This window comes from Lynx canadensis, chromosome B3 (assembly GCF_007474595.2).
Source record: "Lynx canadensis isolate LIC74 chromosome B3, mLynCan4.pri.v2, whole genome shotgun sequence".
In the NCBI taxonomy this organism is placed as follows: Eukaryota; Metazoa; Chordata; class Mammalia; order Carnivora; family Felidae; genus Lynx; species Lynx canadensis.
In genome coordinates, this window is record NC_044308.2 from 119558504 (window position 1) to 119578035 (window position 19532).

Genomic DNA, 19532 nt, shown 5'->3' on the forward strand with positions numbered 1-19532 from the left:
ATACATGCAACAACTTGGATGAATATCCAGAGAATTATATTACATTCTTGAAGTGACAAAACTACACAAATGGGCTGCCAGGGGTTAAGAAACAGGTAGGTGGATAGGGGCGCCTCAGTGGCTCAACTGGTTAGGCATCCAACTCTCAGTTTCAGCTCAGGTCATGATCTTTGCAGTTCATGGGTTCAAGCCCCATGCTGACGGTGCAGAGCCTGCTTGGGATTCTCTCTCTTAAAAAAAATAAACTTAAGGAAAAAAAAAACACAGGTGGGTGGGAGAGGGAAAACAGGTGTGGCTATAAGGCAACATGAAGGATCCTTGTGGTGACTGTATCAATGTCCGTAACCTGGCTGTGATATCGAACTTTAGTGCTGTAAGATGTTACTACCATTGGGGGAAAATGGGTCAAGGATACACCAGATCTCTTGGTATTATTTCTTACAACGGCAGGAGAATCTACAATTATCTCAAAACAGAGTTTCATTTAAATTTAAAAAATAAAAGGACTGAGACATATTGTAAGGATATGAACTGTTCCCTGGTGGCAAGGGGATGGGGTGATGATAATTCATGGGGAAAGGAGTCTGTGAGTCACTGAAGTAAAGGGGGAGATACATGGGGATGGAGACGGCTTGGGAGCCACCTTGTCTGCAGCCTTCTTCCTTTACAAGAGAAAGAAAACTGAGGACCAGTCAAGCAAAAATACACAAATCTTAAGCCCTTCTTGTTATGGGTTGACTCCAACAGGTTCCCAAACTCCTCTCATTTCTGTGGATACCAACTTGGCCAGTACTTAATGACACCCTCAAAAGGAAGCCAAGGCAGGGCACAAAGAGCAGACAGGATCTTAACACACTACACAGATTTGTTGCAGAATAAGAAGTCAGAGATTACACCTTCAGGCTTCAAAGTCAGTGAGCATCTATTATCTGGCATAAAGGATACGGGTGGGGAAAAGGAGAGATAGAGGTCTCAATTCTTATATACCAGCAGCTAGGGCAGACACTTTGCCATGAGAAGTAAAACACATGTTGGTAGCAAGGGTGGAATTAGGTTGAGGTGCTTTTACTTGAAAAGATTTCAAAAATTAGAAGAATTTACCTTTTGTCTCTTCTGGCACCCTTGCCTCTTAAGAACTTACTAGGCTGATGACCCAGCAATTCTCCTCTTAGAGAAATAAAACCGTATGTCCACACAAAAACTTGTACATAAAGGTTCACACCAGAATTACTCACAACTGCCAAAAGCGAAAACAACCTAAATGTCCGTCAGCTGGTGAATGGACACATAAAATGTGGTATATCCATACAATGGAATGTCATTTAGCAATAAAAAGAAATAAAGTAGTGATTCATGCTATAGCATGGATAAACCTTAAAAATATCATGCCAAGAGACAGGCAGTCACAAATGGCCACATATTGTATGATTACACTTATATAAAATGTCTGGAGTAGGCAAACCTACAGAATAAATAAATGATTACTTAGGGATGGGGGGTTGGGGAAAATGGGGAGTGACTGTTAATGGGTGCTGAATTCTTTTTTGGGTGATGAAAATGCTCTAAAATGGACTGCAGTGATGGTTGTGCAACTCTAAATTGTTAAAACCACTTATCTGTATATTTTAACTGGATGGATTATGTGCCACAATCCATGTAGATGGGAAAGCGTTTTTTTGGTTTTTTTTGTTTTTTTTTTTTAATGTTTATTTATTTTTGAGACAGAGCATGAACGGGGGAGGGTCAGAGAGAGAGGGAGACACAGAGTCGGAAGCAGGCTCCAGGCTCTGAGCCATCAATCAGCCCAGAGCCCGATGCGGGGCTCGAACTCACAGAGTATGAGATCGTGACCTGAGCTGAAGTCGGATGCTTAACTGACTGAGCCACCCAGGCGCCCCAAAAGCGTTTCTTTTTTTTTAAAAAAAAAAACAGAAAGCAGAAAGAAAATCGAAGGAAGGGATGGCGAAAGAGAAATAGCCAAAAAAAAAAAAAAAAAAAAAAAGAACAAACATACCAGGCTGAAAAATCTTGTAGTAGGGACTGTAGGCCACGTTTAATCCACCAAGCTTTACTGAGATTTCGTAACGCCCAGCCCTGCGCACAGTGAAGGCCACCTTGACCACGTTGGAACTGGGCTCCTGGAGCACTTCTTGGGTCACTGGAATTTCCACGGCCAGCTCAACATGAGAGATGTGAACTCTCAGTCCCACAGGCCGGTGTGCGGGAAAAGGCTGCCCGTTCTTGTAGAATAACTGCAATGAGGAGAGAGGGCACTCGTTAGTGAGCAGGAAGAGAGAACTCTTACCCGCCTGACTGGAGAGGGGGTGGGGCAGGAAGGAGGTAGCGGGCAAATCCCAGTACCCACTCATTCCTACTGTCCTGCTCACAGGCACAGAGAGAAACACCACACCTCAAAGAAAACCATTAAATCATGAACAGATTCTTAACTTGTTCAGAAGGCAGGGATAAAATATACATTTTATTTTCAACTTGACATTTCTGAATGCATTTCAACTGGACATTTCTGAACCACAAATGCTGCCTCCTCAGTACAAGCAGCCCTTTTTATTATATTATCAGTGCTAAACTGAATGTAAAGGTAAGTCAGCGGATACCAGTGGCACGGAGTGAGCTAAAGCACCAGGCAGGGCTGGGGGGAGGGGGGGCGCAGGCTATCAAGCCAAGCAGAATGCTGCAGTGGAGAAGTCATCACAGGGGGTGGCAAACTTTTCTGTAAAGGCCAGACAGTAAATATTTTGGCTTTGTGGGTCATACACAGCTACTCCACTCAACTGTGGTTAACTACTTAAGTGTAAAAGCAGCCGCAGGCAATACAGGAAGATGGATGGGTGTGGCTGTGCTCTAATAAAATTACATTTACAGAAACAAGAGGCCGGCCTGATTTGGCCCTCAGGCCATAGTTTGCCAACCCCCAGTCTAGAACACCTATTCCTTCGGTAATAGTTTTCTTGTTTTGAAAAAGTAACATTAAGTTTTAAACATCTTCAAAGCTAAGCACCTACAAGACCAAAATGATAGAGAAATTTGTGACCCTTCAGATATTAACACTTCCCAAGTCCCTGGGAGGGGCTGAAAAACAAGGAAAAAATGTTAACATTCCAGGCCAGCACGACCGACAGGATGAACTGGGCTCTGGAAAGCAAGTGATTCAGAAAACCCAATGGGTATGGAGACAGAAACATTCCCTTACATGCACTCGGAAGGCCATGCTGTGGCCCACCTCATAGGGGTCCTTCCAATCCCAGGAGACTTTGCAAGACCGGGGATCCAGGTAATTTCCCCGCACGTAGTCATAAATAGTCCGGTCCCCTCTGCGCTCACGGTCCTCATTCTGGAGGAAGCTGACTACACGTGCGGCAAGCTCAAAGAGGAACTTAATTGTGAAGAAGAACGCAACCACAGACACTGTGATTCCACCTATGTAAAAGAGAGAACACACATACCTCCTGCCAGTTACAGCTTCTCATTGTGGAAAAGACCGGCCAACTTTCAAAAAGTAAAAGAAGTTAGGATGCGATACAAGACTTCCAAGGAAACACTGTACTGGGTCACTACCTCTGTGGGTGAAGAGAGGAACTTCTACATCAGGGGTCAGAAATTACAGGCTAAATCCCATCCACTGCTTGTTTTTGTAAATAAAGTTCTATTAGAACACAGCTCCACCTATTCATTTACCTATTGTCTAGGGCTGCCCTAGCCCTAAACCAGCAGAATTCAGTAGTAGTACAGAGCCTGTACGACCTGGGAAACCAAAATATTTATTCTTTGGCGCTTTACGGGAAAAGTGCCAACCCTTGTTCTTTACCGTGGGCCACATAAAATGCCCACCCCCTACATTCCTGCCTATGCTAGGCCCTCACAGAAGCAGTAAAACGAATGTGAATTCTAGTCCCTCCATTTGGAAGTCTTCCCCTCTTCTGCCCACTTAGCAAAAGCTCTCCCCAGTCCTCACCTGAGTTAGGGGTTCCCTCTTCTGGGCCCCCTCAAACTCCTGTATATTCACCTATTACAGCTTTTCTCCCCTTGAGCATCTTCCCCTTCATGTTATGAGCTTCCTGAAGGCAATTTTTGCCTTATCCGACTTTGACTCGGCAGGAAACAGTATCTGGCATGGACCAGAATTACTCAATAAATATTTCCCAAATGAATGAATTCCACTGCCAACTCTGTGAAGGTACATTCTGGCGTGAACAGAAATATTTCTAAGTCTATTTTCAAGGGGAAAGGGGGTAGACGGGGAGGCAAAAAGGATGTAAGCAGCCCTAACAAAAATAATAAAGAGCTCTTTCCACAACATACCAATAACGTAAAACATCAGGTCCCTTCAGTGCCGCCAGACAGCCGAGGATCACAGCTGCAGCTGCAAAAGAAAACTTGTTTAGTGTTCTCTCCAATTCTTCCTTACAGCCATCTCAGAGAGAGACAAAGAACACAGGGCTTGAGTCAACTGACTCCGGCCTTACTGTGTCCCTGTCCTCTCTCTCCAGTTTGACAGGTGCCCTATGACAAATTTCAGCGAAATGGTGACTGCATCATTTCTCCTAAAGACTTCCAATCTACGACCACCCTAAGAATACCACAAACAGCCACTTGCTTTATTGCTAATTACAAAATGCAATAACATGGCTTTCATCTTCTCAGGTCCAGGGCCCCAAGACAGTTTCCCTCCCCCATGCAAAGTAGTGCTAATTAACACAAGCAAAGAGGATAATGGAGTCACTTTCCCCTTCTATTTGCCTTCTGGAAGTAATTCATCTAAGTAGAAATAGTTATATCAAATGTGGATTTTTAAAAGCAAGTATTATCATCATCATGCTGGCATGTAATTAAAGTGAACCACCGGTCATCCCAGTAAGAAGCAGCGGGCATGGAAGAGAAGTCACTTTTGCTGTTACCAATCAGACAACAGGTCCCATGGAAGATGAGCTCAGCAGAAAGGCCAAGGACAGGAACAAAAGGAGGAGATTCTGTTTATCCTAAGTGATGCCTGTCAAGGTCAGAACAATTCAAACAGGGGCCAGGGTTCAAGGGGACACTTTCACTGTTACTAAACTTGTTTCCAGAATAAGACGTCAATCTTCATTACTCGTTTGAACCACCCAAGGTATTGCCAAGAAAAAATGCCATGTACACTGACAGTGGTATCGATCGCTGAGTTTTGACCTTAGTAGAACCTGTAAAAGCTCTCCATTCTGTAATGCAGTGAATTCACTCAAGTCAATGTATACAAGGTTATCAATGTTATCTCAACTCAGCGCCTTTTATCTGCACTAGAATATTACTTAGAGACAATATGGCTGAAAATTTCTAGGCTCAAATTTGGGAGGGACCAAAACAGGTTCTGTTTTTGTTGTTGTTGTTGTTTATAAATAGGGTATGCTTTTATGTCTAACTGTACTGGAAAATTTTAAGTGAGAGACCGGAAAATGGCCATTAGCTCCTCTGATAGCAACAATATATCCAGTAGAATCCACGGAGAGTAGGTAATTTGAGGAATGACCATGTCAAGTTTCATAGAAATCCCTGTTCAGACTGGTCTGAAATCTACTGGCAAAGAAATCCACACAGGGAACATTACAACAGTCAATACACATGGATTAGGTTGCTCCCCAAAGGGTCAATTATAAAAAGATAATATACAGACCCCAAATTTGGGATCACAACTACTGAGCCTCCTGCCCAAACAGGCAGCTCATATCCCGGAACCTTATGCTGAAAGCTGCTTTCGTCTCTCAAAAAGCATCTGTCTGCACCTTACACGATGTGCTAGATGATTTCGTAGAACCCAAACTGGCAGTTTAACTGTCTGAATTCACTGAAATACTCCCTCAGTTGGATGTCATTCAATCTGATCCATGATATGAAAATCTGGTCCTTAGCAAAGCTGTAACACTCAGCAGAGAAGAAAGTGTATGTGGCTGATGTTATAGGACTTGTGGCCTCGAGTCTCTTACTCCTTGGAGGAACAAGAACACCACCAAATGTATGGCATTCCCAGCATTAGGGCTGGGAAATTCCTATGTACTACCTCTGACAACTATAAGAAGCTTTACTGCGAGAGGTGGTGGATGAGCAGTAAGTCAGAGGCCTGCGAACCGGTTCCAAGGCCGCAACTATGTGACCTGTCCAGGCTTCGGAACTCTCACTGCTAAAAAAGAACTGAGATTTACTAATTTCTATGGCACCATCTCCTTTAGTGTGATAGGACTTCAATATAACTCCCCACAGCCATCAGGACTCTAAAGTCAAACAGTAGAGCAAACAGGACAATACAGAGGGTGAGGGTGTGGACTCCAGAGCCGGCCTACCTGGGTTCATACGTTCATACCTATTCTCTGTCACTCACAGTGTGACATTAGACAAGTTATTTCATCTCTCTGTGGAGAGCCAGTTTCCTCATTTGTCCAATGGGGTATATCTATGTGTACCTCACAGAGGTGCTGTAAGGATTAAATGAGTTTACACACGTAAACAGCCGAGAATAGTGCCTGGCCCAGAGTGAGTTGTCAGTCTTAATTGTTATTAAAATCATTACCAATAGTGGTAGTGCCACCACTATCCCTTTGCGTCAGAGCCAGTAGAAAACTCCAGGAACCTCTCTACTGGCCCCCACTTTCTCCAGTGGGAAATGCATCAGAATTGTCTACTGAAGGTAGGTAATTCTGGCTTCTCTTACTGTGTTTCAAATCTCTGCCTACATGGGAGTTCTTCAAACTATTCTAATTTTATGCCTGAAAATATTTATAATGAAGAATTCAAATTCATCCAACAAATACCAGGTACTTACTTAATGTGCCAGGTACTGGGGGAACAGTGTTGGGACAGCCACAGTCTCAGTCCTCATGAAGCTGGCAGTACTGAGCTCGACCTTGCTGAGTCCTTGTCCATTTTCTCCCCCACTTATTTTTCAACCAAACCGTTATCACTGATCCAGAACACCTAGACCTTTTCCAATCAGTCAATTCTACATTTCTATTCCAATTCCCTTTATTATTTTAAACCCGGATACCTATTACTACTTTTTTCCAAACCACTCTCCTCTCTTCTCCTGGAAACCTCCTTATGGCCAGGGAATTAGCTCTGTCGATTCACTGCCCTATGATCTGACTTTTACAAAACCTCCCACTTCTCTACAATAGCTCTCAAGAAACCCCCCAACAATAAATATCTACCCATCTCTCAGCTGTCACATTTTGAATTTGCCTTCCTTTTACATTTTCCTCCTGTCTTGTTCCTCTTGAATGCTGTCACAAAGCCTTCCTGTCTTTATCACTCAAATCATTTTTATTCCAGATTTCACTTCATTTCTGTAAGCATTTTCTGTTCTCTGACTCTGGCAAGGCTCTCCCTGCTCTGTCTCTGCTCCTATCCCCACCCACAGTATTCCCTTGGCTTCATCTCCACAAAACCTTATTTTATCCTATGATCTACCTGACTCGAGTCCTTTCTATCTTTACATATAGGCTCTGAAACACAACTCCACGCTTTGCAAAATCACTTCCTCTGCCTAGACTAACCACTCCCCTCTCATGTCTCTATCCATGGGCAATCTCCTAACCCTAAAGTCTAGGGAAGGTCCTGTCTTCCCTCCTTGAAATCTTCCTTGAGCCTCAATTTTGAAATTCCCTCCCTCGTCTGAATTCCCACACTACTTTTATTATCTTTTGGCACTTACATTCTCTTTCATTTTAGTCCTGTGTTTGTTTTATTTTCCATTTCAGAGTGGTAACATGAGGCAAAGACTAGTCTTCAGAATTCTCCACAGCGTCCAACATAACTGCATACAGTAATTGCAATAAACATGAATGAAGTATCTGAACAGATAGGGTCAAATGTCTGTTCTTTCCTTTGTCCAGAATGCCTAGGGATCAGGAATTTTCTAGATAGGACCTCCTTTTAGATACAGTTTTTAAAGACTTCAGTAACTGGCAGTATATTCACTTGAGCCAGGGACTGTAAACTCTTTGGACCACAAGTTACCAACTGACTTCAGTTCTACAAGTATATACCAAATACCCACAACTAGAGTCATAGGTTCTCATGCATGGCCTGGTATCTGGTTTTCTGGTTCTATCTTCCTTATCTTGAGCTTTTATTTTTCTATAACAGTTTCTATAGCACCCTCCACTTTCTGCTGCTTACACTTCTCCTTCATAAAATTATTCTGGAACTCTTCCCAAGTCTAACTCAAGCACAAAGAAGCAGTATGTTAAGCCTCTGCTATATTAATTCATGCAATTTGGCTGCACGAGTATTTTTTTTTTTTCAAGTTCATCTCTTTAGTGTTCTTGCTTTTACACAATTCAGCAAACTGGAATATTCTAAGCTAGAAGAATAACAGTAGTAGTAGTAACATAATACTCCCTACCTTTACTGAGCCGCTTACAATAGGGCAAAATGCTGCACTAAGTGCTTCTATGTGCTAGCCTAAGTAATTGTCCCTGTAACAACCTGGCAAAATAAACACTATTATTCTCATTTTACAGATAAAAAAAAACAACAACAACAACAAAGCTGGGCTTGGAAAGGACTTGCTGAACATCTCCCAGCTGGTTAAATGGCAGAGCTGAGACTCAAGCCCATGCCTGACTCTGAAACCCAATGTTCTAAACCTCATACAACACTAAATCAGGAAAAGAAAGGAGTCATAGGGACAGCGAGGTATTTGGGAAGAGGGAAGATTTAAAAAAAACAACAGGTAAAAGAAAGTATGAAAAACATTACTTAATCTTCCTGGGAGGAATCCCAGCACAAGGTTAAAATTAGAAAAATAAATGCTTATGGCCCCTTTTTAAATCTTTTGAAATAAAAATAAAGCATGACAAAGGAAAATGGAATGCAGTACCAATTATCTAATGCAGAAATATCACTTGCTTACTAAAAGATCCCGGGCAAGTTGCTTAATACTACAGTACTTTGGCTCACATTACCTACAAAAGGCGGGGGAGGGGGAATACTTGAAAACGCCTGTCTCAAGGGAATGTTAAGAGTTGACTAACGGACACATTCTAAAACTCTTTGCTTTTTTAGGAGGCTAAAGATTTGTAATTACAAAGGAAATAAATTTTAGCCTGGACATCGAAGATGGGTTGTGAAAGTCATTTCCCAGAAACAGAGAACGGATTTCTTCATCCTCAAAGGTGCTCTAGGGCAGGGGATCGATTCTAACTGCAACTGTGCACTTCAACAGCTATCCGTTGCTGAAAAGGCTTAGGAACTGGCCCCTGAGTCCACTTTCTGCATTCCAATAACAAGTGAATGTTAACTAGTCTATGGTCTTACCTTTAAACGAGGGCCCATGTTCTGAGCACCAGGTCGAGCACTCTTATTCACCAAAGCAGGTAACTTCTGGCACCATTCACCTTGTCCTCCAACTTCCACAGGGGAGAAAACTGCTGCAAGGTCAACGGAAAGCGTCTGTCCATCAGACACTCACTGAGGGTATGTCACAGGAGCAGAGGGTCAATAGTTCTGGAATGAACTGGATGAATTCCAGGGTGGAGAAATATAGCCCCAAAACCTGTTATCCCGGACTTCTCTCTAGGGCATGGTGCAATCAACTGCCAAAGGATGCATCTGTTCTCTTGTCCCAGGATCCTACCCGACAGAGAAAAAAAGGTCAGTAGAAGAGGTTTTTATTTCTGAAAGAGAATCCCCAGAAAACAACGAAGAGGATATAGAAGAGGCAGGAGAAATTCCGGGGCACTAAAAACAAGCAAGGCCTGGTAAACTTGGACCAAGCTTTCCCAGTTAAAACTCCACAAAAAGGGGCAATGGCAACCTCACTGCCTTAACTGTGTCACTCCCCAGAAGGAAGCTCCAGCTGACTGCGATCCTTCATTAGGAGCAACTAGGGACAGCTTTAAAGAGTGAGCCTCATCACTACCACATGCCTAATTCCAGTTTAATAGGGCTGCAGCACAGGGGCTGAGAATAAGGTGAAGAGATATGAAAGCACAGGATAGGTGGGGCCACAATGCAGAGGGCCTCATATGCCATATAAGGAATCACGGCAACACTCACTTGGAAAGGGGAAATCACCAAAAAGCTCCAAAACCTAATCTATCTGCCCATGCGGTCTGCTCCCTTCGCGCCCACGTATGCATTTCCAAGACATGGTTTAACAATGCTGGTTTTATTTTTTAAATAGTGTTATTTACTTTTCTGAGTGGGGAAACAAAAATCTGTGGACTTTCAAGATAAAGTCACTAAGTAAAGTCTAGTAAAGTCAGCGTGTAACTCAAAGATATTCATGAACTAAATATAGCAGAAAGGGGGTTATGGCAAAGCATACGCAAACAGCCACCACAGAACAAATGAGAAAAGACTACTTACTACTCATCGCTAAACAAAAAGAGATTCTCTTTCCACACGGTGGGAACCGCGCTCAGTGCTTCACATATATTAACTTACAACCCCAGGGCACAAAGGGAATTATCCCCCTATTTTACAGATGAGGAAACTGAGGTACTCTCTCAAGATTACGCACATGAGTAGTAATGATCAATTAAACCCAGACAACCTGGACCTAGCATCCATGCTTTTAATGACTACCCTACTTGCCTCCCTACCGTGGGAAACCAAGAAAGAAAACCCACAATGTTAGTAAGAACAGCAGAACAGAATAAGTGAAGGCTAGCCGATCAAACAAGCTGGCAAACTTTTCTAATAAAAAATAAACAATTATTTGTATTTATTTTAAAATATGGTGATAGAATTGCCAAATACGTGAGCCAAAAGCCGGGTCAACCAGCAATTGGAACCAGATTACAGGATCCACAAGCAAGATAACAGTTACATAAACTGTAAGAGATCAATTAGAATGCTATCTAAGCATTAAACAATGACACCTTTTAAGGAATAACAAAAGAAATTTCTCACAAATAAAATGTTAAATACAAAGTAAGCACAAAATTATTTACATGGCATGAGTGCAATTTTTAAAATATTACATTACAGGGGCGCCTGGGTGGCACAGTCGGTTAAGCGTCCGACTTCAGCCAGGTCACGATCTCGCGGTCCGTGAGTTCGAGCCCCGCGTCAGGCTCTGGGCTGATGGCTCAGAGCCTGGAGCCTGTTTCCGATTCTGTGTCTCCCTCTCTCTCTGCCCCTCCTCTGTTCATGCTCTGTCTCTCTCTGTCCCAAAAAAAAATAAATAAACGTTGAAAAAAAAAAAGTTTAAAAAAAAATAAAATATTACATTACATAAACAAGACTAGAAGGAACATAAAAATACTAGTCATTTTTTGCTGTATGAAATTATAAACAACTTTCATTTTCTACCTGTATCTTTCAGTGTTTTGCAAATTCTTACTGATGTAAGAACATATTAAAAGTTTCTACTTCTGGAAAACAAATAACTTTTTGGGGGAGAACAGGCAAGTTATCCTTTTTTTCAAATAAGGAGTATAAAAATTAGCTAAAAATAAAAGAACGTACTGAAATTTTTTTAAAAAGTTTTTTTAAGATTTTTATTTATTTTTGAGAGACAGAGACAGAGGACGAGCAGGGGAGGGGCAGAGACAGAGGGAGACACAGAATCCGAAGCAGGCTCCAGGCTCTAAGATGTCAGCACAGAGCCTGACACGGGGCTCGAACTCATGGACCATGAGATCGTGACCTGAGCCGAAGTCGGACGCTTAACTGACTGAGCCACCCAGGTGTCCCCGAATGTACTGAAATTTTATTTAAAAAATTCTTTTAATGTTTATTATTTATTTTTGAGAGAGAGAGACAGACAGAGCATGAGCAGGGGAGGGGCAGAGAGAAAGAGGGAGACACAGAATTCAAAGCAGGTTCCAGGTTCTGAGCTGTCAGCACCACAGCCTGACATGGGGCTCGAGCCCATGAACCGGGAGATCGTGACGCGAGCCAAAGTCAGACGCTTAACTGACTGAGCCACCCAGGCGCCCCTGCAATTTTATTTCTATTCATTATGATCTTAGTGGGTCTCCAGCCCTGTAATCAGCTATTTGGTTATTAAATAACTCCTAGTTGTTTTTTTTTTAAAGATTTTATTTGTAAGTAATCTCTACCTCTAACATGGGGCTCGAACTTCAACTCCAAGATCAAGAGTTGCATGCTCCACGGACTGAGCCAGCCAGGTGCCCCAAATAACCCCTAGTTCTAACATCATCTTTACTGCACCCACCACCATCTACCACGCATAACCCCTCACAATGCTTCAGTGTCTCTAGTAAGCCTCAAAATTCAGCTCAAGCATCATCCCCCTTCCTGGTCCAATTCTCAGGCCCTCTGAGAATTCCCCCCATGCCAGGCAGAACCAATCATTTGCTCCTCTGTGATACGCCTATGCTGAAGATACCTCTATTATAGCATTTATTAGTCTGTACTATAATTGTTTATACAGTAGTGTCTCCTAATGACTTCTGGGATCACGGAAGACACTGATGGGTCTTACTCTTCTTTGTCTCCCAGTAGCTAGTACACTGTTCGGTTTATCGCTTAACTTTGATAAGTTCCCCCAAGTGATTCCTATAAATATTGAAGTCTCAGAAGCTTGGTCTAGGCTCTAGGGCAGTCCCTCTGAGAAGCGACCTGATATTCTGTATCTCTAACAGACTCACAGGAAAGGTTGATGCTTCTGGTCTGCAGATCGAGCTTCCAGGAGCAAGGGGCTAGAGCAGGAATTGGCAAACTACAGCCTGCAGGCCAAATCCAGACAGAACCTCGCTACAAGAGCAAAGCTGAGTAGCTGCAGAGACACATGGTCTACGAAACTTTCCTATCTGACCCTTTACAAAAAAAAAGTTTACCACCCTCCAGCATAGGGTCTTAGCCTTAAAGCTACATAACTGCTTTGTGTAAATTAACTCATTTTTATAAATGAAAAAAAGCATAAAGTCATTTTCTTCCAATCCAATTCTGCCCCCTCTTAGGAAAAGAGCTATAAAACTTGCAATATTATGCAAATATTTCTCCTGGTGAACTTCAACTGTTATTTAAAAGTGTTACGGGGGCACCTGGGTGGCTCAGTCGGTAAAGTGGCCAACCTCGGTTCAGGTCATGATCTCAAGGTTCACGAGTTCAAGCCCCACGTCAAGCTCTGGGCTGACAGCTCAGAGTCTGGAGCCCGCTTCAGATTCTGTGTTTTCCTCTCTCTCTGCCCCTTCCCTGCTTGCACTCTCTCTCTCGCTCTCTCTCTCTCTCTCTCAAAAATAAACAAACAAAAAAAGAGTTCTACGCCTCCCATACCCCAAGTAGGAATTTTATACAATCATTTCCCAAAGTACATGTTTCCTACAATTATGCTTGCATTTCATCAAGGCTATAATTTCCTAAAACCAGTACCTCAGGGACCAATACTATATCCAGGTTTCTAAAATTATTACTATACACATTACTGACTCAATATCTACTTTTAAACTATTATTAAAAATCCTGTGAAAAACTGACGTGAAAGTCCACTTTGGAATTCTGGTGAATAACAAAAGAGGCAGTGGCAGCAGACAGGAGTTCCAAATATCACCCACTGAATCCCACAAAGAAAGACAAAAGAAAGACATTGGCTTTGAAAGACGTAGTCTTCAGTATTCTCTATACAGAAGCACCAGCCACAGTCCAGGAAAATCAAATTAAAACAAAACAAAACAAAGCAAAACAAATCATTCAATAAGCAAAATGCTGACAGTTTAGAGTGACCTAAGGAGGTTCTAAGAAATAAAGTGCACCATCAGATACTTCAGATTATTTACGTTTTCGTCTGCTTAATTTCACCATTGGTTTTCAGATACTTCAGATTATTTACGTTTTCGTCTGCTTAATTTCACCATTGGTTTATTCTCCCTCAAATCCCCACCATAAAAGACTGCCTTCCCCCATCAAGTTTATTCTCTTGAGATATTTACACAGTTGTGTATTCCTGCTATCTCGGTTCAGCCAACTTATACGGTTTTCATTTATATTCTTTCCTCATCAGTCAGCCCCTCCAGTCTCTTAATTATTCTTGTGGGTCTTCTGTGAACTCTCTCCAGCTGGTCCCCAGCGATCTGGTAATGAGGTGCCTCCAACTGACTGCAGCCTTCCAGGAACAGCCTCGTTAGAACAGGATGAGCTCACCCTCCTCGGTTCTATGACATAACACTCCTGAGTAGACAATCCCCCACATCACAGCAAGCTAGAATACCGCCATATTAGACTGTGACCCCATTCCATGCTTCTCAGATTTGGGCACTGGGGCATGTCAATGTGCTGGAAGGCAGGGGATAAATGGCACATGTTGGTGCAGCAACTTTTCACTAAAGGATGAGATGGGTAGGGAGGGAAAGCCCTGTTCACGTTAAAACACTCATAGGTAATAAAATAGAATGCACAATTTGCGTGAATGTCTAAAGAGAAAATATGAGTGTGGTCAAGATATTCAGAGATTTGATACCTGATGCAGAAAGGCTGCTTGGGGCTCTGCTCCCAGCCCCCAAGGGGTTACATGCCCACTATCCTCTACCACCAGAGATACTCGAGCTTAAAAGTTTGCAAAGCACTACAATCCCCACTCAACTCATGGTCTATTACCCCACTATCACTCATCTCATATACTCACATTTTAAATAAAATTATTTTTTCTGCTATGTTCCCCATCCTTGGATATCTATATTTTCCCTTTGCCTAACATAATTGTAATTCACTGATGGTAATTCACCAACATCTTCGTGTTCCTCTGTAAGGTTCATTCTTCATTCATTTCATATTTCTTGAACATTTGCTGTCTGCCAGGCTGTGTGCTAAAAGCTAAAGTAACACGGAAAAATGAGACAGGGTATTTTCTTAACCTGGATGAACTCAGTCCAAAGTGGGAGCTGGAGAATACAACGAGGCAAGTGCCACAAAAAAGGAATAAACAATGTGTGGGGGGGGGGCAAAGGAAGGAGAAAGGTAACTTTGCCTGAGAGTGAGGAAGCATTCACAGAAGAGACAAGAGAGCTATTAAGACCGAGCAAGCATTCGCAGGGCAGGGCAGAAAAGACCAGTACCCTAGGTGGAAAAAACAGCATAAGCAAAAGTTCTGAGTCAAGAAAGGGGATGAAAAAGGTCAGCATTATGAAAACAAAGTGTTTAGAAAGACCAAATGGGGCCAAACTAGGGTGACTGATTCTCAGTACAGTACAGTATAATGCTCAAGAGCATGAATCTTACTACTGAGTAATCCCGGACAAACTACTTCTCTTCAGTTGCCTCAGGAATAAAGTGGAGATCCACTAAGAAAAGGAAGGGCTGGAAACTAGCCCCGGGTGACTTGGCACTAGACGGGTGCCTCAGGGGATGTGGCTTTAACTGCCAACCAGGCTGCCCGGTTGCCCGGCTACGACAGAAGTTTGCACCCAGGCCACAACGGCAGCCCAACCTGCAGTAAATTAGGAAGATGGCACTGTGTATACCTGAGGGACTAATTGGTTTTCCAGAGAAATCCCATTTGGAAGCAACCACAGCAACGATCCAAAATACGGACTGTTGTTTTGTTTTTGTTTTTTGTTTTTTTCTCAAGAATGATGATAACACAGGGACGTTTGGGTGGCTCAGCTGATGAAGCATCCAACTTCAGCCCAGGTCTTGATCTCATGGTTTGTGGGTTCAAGCCCTGCATTGAACTCTCTGCTGTCAGCATGGAGCCTGCTTTGGATCGTCTGCCCCCCTCTCCCTCTGCCCCTTCTCCGCTCATGCTTTCTCAAAAATAAATAAACTTAAAAACAGAACGGGGCGCCTGGGTGGCTCAGTTGATTAAGCGTCCGACTTTGGCTCAGGTCATGATCTTTCAGGTTCATGAGTTTGAGCCCCATATTGGGCTCTGTGCTGACAGCTCAGAGCCTGGAACCTGCTTCAGATTCTGTGTCTCCCTCTCTCTCTGCCCCTTCTCTGCTCGGCTCTGTCTCTCTCTCTCAAAAATAAATAAACATTAAAACAATTTTTTTAAAAGAGAATGATGATAACACAAATCTACCTTTACTGAGAACCTACTACTACTGTTTGAGGTGTTTCATGTATCACGTAACTCACATCAACCATATAAAGTACCTACATTGTTATCCATATGTTACAGATTACGAAACAGAAGCACAGAGAGCTAAAATAACTTGCCTATTGTTACCTAGATGACAAAGGAAGGAGTCAGGCAATGTGATTCCAGAGCCTGATGTGTCAAGAACCCCAAGAAAGGAAAAAAAAGAGAAAAGATTCTTGGGATAGGAAGAATGAGAGCTCAAGAAATACTTAACCTGGAAATTTAAAGAAATATGATTTCATTTTAGACTTTAAGCAACCACAACCAAAGAAGCCAAGAGGTGTTTTTTAAGTTAAGGGAGAAAGAGGCTTACACATTTTAAAAGAAATAACTCTGGCGGTAATATAAGAGAGACTCTGAAGAGGAGGACAGACCACTGGCTGAGAGACCAGAAGATGCTGGTCCAAGGGAGCATCGAGGAACTGGTCATGATGCAGAGGGGGAGAGGCTAGCGTAGGCACTGTTTCCCAGTTAGAAACAACAGGATTAGTGACCTATGAGGTCAAAAAGATAAAGGAGAGCAAGAAACCAAGGACAAATCAGGATTTTTTACTCTTGGGAGCCTGGATGAATGGTGGTGGTGAATGAAAGACACAGAGCCAGTACAGAGGGAAAGATAAGCACAGAACTGAACATGTTAAGTTTGAAGTGTCCATAAGATATCTGGGTGAATATACCCACAAGACAAATGGACATAAGCATCTGAAGCCATGGAAATACCAGTACCCTGAGGGCAGTTAAAAGACACAGGAGATTAAAAAAAACAAAAACAAAAACAAAAAAAAAAAACAAGACTGGCATGGAAAACAAGTAGACCAAGAAAAAGACCAATTACACAACTCTGAGGAGATCAACCTTAAAAGTACTGCCTTCTCCCCCAAAAAAGGAGCTAGCAAAAACTGAAAAGGAACAATCAGAGAAAAGGGAAAAACTGTAAAAGTGGTTTACTAGAGCCAAAAGGAAGTACTTCTAGAAACCGGTGGTCACAGTATTAGAAACAGTAATGATTTAGGCCAGAGGGGGAATTCAAAAATCAGCACCCAGGTTTTCTTCCTTATTTGGAACTCTCATTCTCTGATCAAGCAACTTCAAATAAAATGTGTATCTGATTTCCATCTATTCTCACTAATAATAAAAATCTTAGCCTAAACTTGACCCAACACTGATAACTAGTAAGCTCTTTGCAACTCAATTCAGGGATACTGATTATTTCAAAATTATCTTAGTGCCTATAACAAATTCAGATCTGAACTAATCTGAATCCAGTCTCTAATCCCACATAAATCAATGGCAAAAAAAATCATATCAAAATCAGCTTTATTGAGGTATAGCTTATATTTAGTAAAAGCCACCAACTTAAGCAATTAGAGCTTTGCCAACTGTATAAGGTTATGGATATAAAACACAATGGTGATACAGAACATTTCATCATCCCAAAGTCTCCTCATGATCCCCTTGTGCAACCACTGATGTGCTTTCTATCACCATAGTTTTGCCTTTTACAGAATGCCAAATAGCGTTCTATACAAAATGTAGACCTTTGTGTTGTGGCATTTCTTTACTTACCACATTATTTAGACCCATACATGTCATTACATGTATCAGTAGTTCATTCCTCTTTATTGTTGTGTAGCAGTCCATTATATGGGCATATTACAATTTCTTTATCCGTTCACCAGTTGAAGGACATTTGATTCTATCCAGTTTGGGGCTGTTCAGGATAAAGCTGCTACGAACATTCAAGCCTAAGTCTGGTGTGGACACATGTTTTTGCTTCCCTTGGGTAAACAGCTAAGAGTGAGAGTGCTGGGCCAGATGATAAGTATATATTTAACTGAAAAGAAACTGCCAACCTGTCGGGGTGCTTGGGTGGCTTAGTCGGTTAAGCATCCGACTTCTGCTCAGATCATGATCTCATGGTTCGTGGGTTTGAGCCCCACATCGGGCTATCTGCAGTCAGCATGGAGTCTGCCTCAGATCCTCTGTCCCCCTCTCTCTCTGCCCTTCCCCTGCTCGCGCGCTCTCTCTCTCTCAAAAATAAATAAAATAGACATTTAAAAAGAAAAAAAAAAAAAGAAACTGCCAAACTGTTTTCCAAAGCACCTGTACCATCTTGCATTTTCACCAGCAACGTACGAGAGCTCCAGTTGCTCACATCTGCCAACACTTGGCATTGTTGATCTTTTAAATTTCATCATTCTAGAACAATCCAACAAGAAGACACAGTAACTTTAAATACTTATTCACCCAACATGGAAGCATCCAAATACTTCAAGTAGTTAACAACAAACATAAAGGAAGTAATCAATAGTAGTCTAACAGTAGGGGACTTTAAAATCCCACTTACATCAATGAACAGATCATCCAAACAGAAAATCAATAAGGAAACAGTGGCTTTGACACATTGGATCAGATGGACTTAACAGATATATTCAGAACGTTCCATCCTAAAGCAGAATACAGTCTTTTCAAGTGCACACGGGACATTCTTCAGAACAGATCCATATTGGGCCACAAAACAAGTCTCAACAACTTCAAAAAGATCAAAGTCATAACCATGCATCTTTCCTGACCACAACACTATGAAACTAGAAATCAACCACAAGAAAACAATCTAAACACATGGAGGTTAAAGAACATGCTACTAAACCTTACCCATTCTAATAGGTGTGAAGTAGTCTCTCACTGTGGGTTTTTGTTTTTGTTTTTGTTTTTGTTTTGAGAGAGAGAGAATGACAGCAAGGAAGGAGGGTAGAGGGAGGGAGAGAGAATCTTAAGCAGTGTCCATGCTCAGCTTGGAGCCCATCCTGGGGCTAAATCTCACGACCCTGGGATCATGACCTGAGTCGAAATCAAGAGTTGGACACTTAACCAACTGAGTCACCCAGGCGTCCCTCTCACTGTGGTTTTGATTTGCAATTCCCTAAGGACTAACAGCATGGAGTACGCTTTCGTGTGCTTAATGGCTATTTGTGACACTTCTCTGGTATCTAAATCTTTTGTATTTCTAAAAATCAAGCTGTTTGTCCTACTTAGTTGTTTTCAGAGTTCTTTATATACTAGACACGTTTGACAAATATTTTCTGTGGTTTGTTTTTAACATTTTCTTAATGGTATTAAAGAATAAGTTTTGAATTTGATGAAATCCAACTTATCAACATTCTTCTTTTAGGTTGTTTTTTGTATCCTATTAAAGAAAAAATCTTCGCCTAACACCAGGGCAAAGATTTTTTTCTAGAAATTTTCTCTAAAAGTGTCACAAAAGAAAATCTCTTGTTAAAATATTTAACAGGAGTACACATGAAGAGATGTTCAATATCACTAATCAGGGAAATGGAAATCAAAACCATAATGAGATATCACCTCACACTAGTCAGAATGGCTAGCATCAAAAAGACAAGAAATAAAAAGTGTTGGTGAACATGTGGACAAAAGGGAATCCTGTACACTGTTGGTGGGAATGTAAGCTGGTGCAGCCACTGTGGAAAACAGTCTG

At 41.9% G+C, this 19532-nt stretch overlaps 1 protein-coding gene across 6 annotated transcripts in view; it reads right to left on the reverse strand.

The window, feature by feature from the left end:
* The window catches only part of AREL1 (apoptosis resistant E3 ubiquitin protein ligase 1), a 49145-nt gene that overhangs the window by 22333 nt on the left and 7280 nt on the right, over positions 1-19532 (reverse strand). For 3 of the 6 annotated variants that reach the window (XM_030319565.2, XM_030319566.1, XM_030319570.1), the window contains 4 exons: positions 9304-9618; positions 4321-4381; positions 3212-3438; positions 2015-2252 (listed from right to left, as the gene is read on the reverse strand). In XM_030319565.2, coding sequence (XP_030175425.1) covers positions 2015-2252; positions 3212-3438; positions 4321-4336 — 481 coding nt within the window. In that variant the 5' untranslated portion in view covers positions 4337-4381; positions 9304-9618. Of the gene's footprint in view, positions 1-2014; positions 2253-3211; positions 3439-4320; positions 4382-9303; positions 9619-11304; positions 11484-19532 lie in introns of those variants that run through there. The other 3 variants (XM_030319567.2, XM_030319568.2, XM_030319569.1) reach the window with 3 other exon arrangements.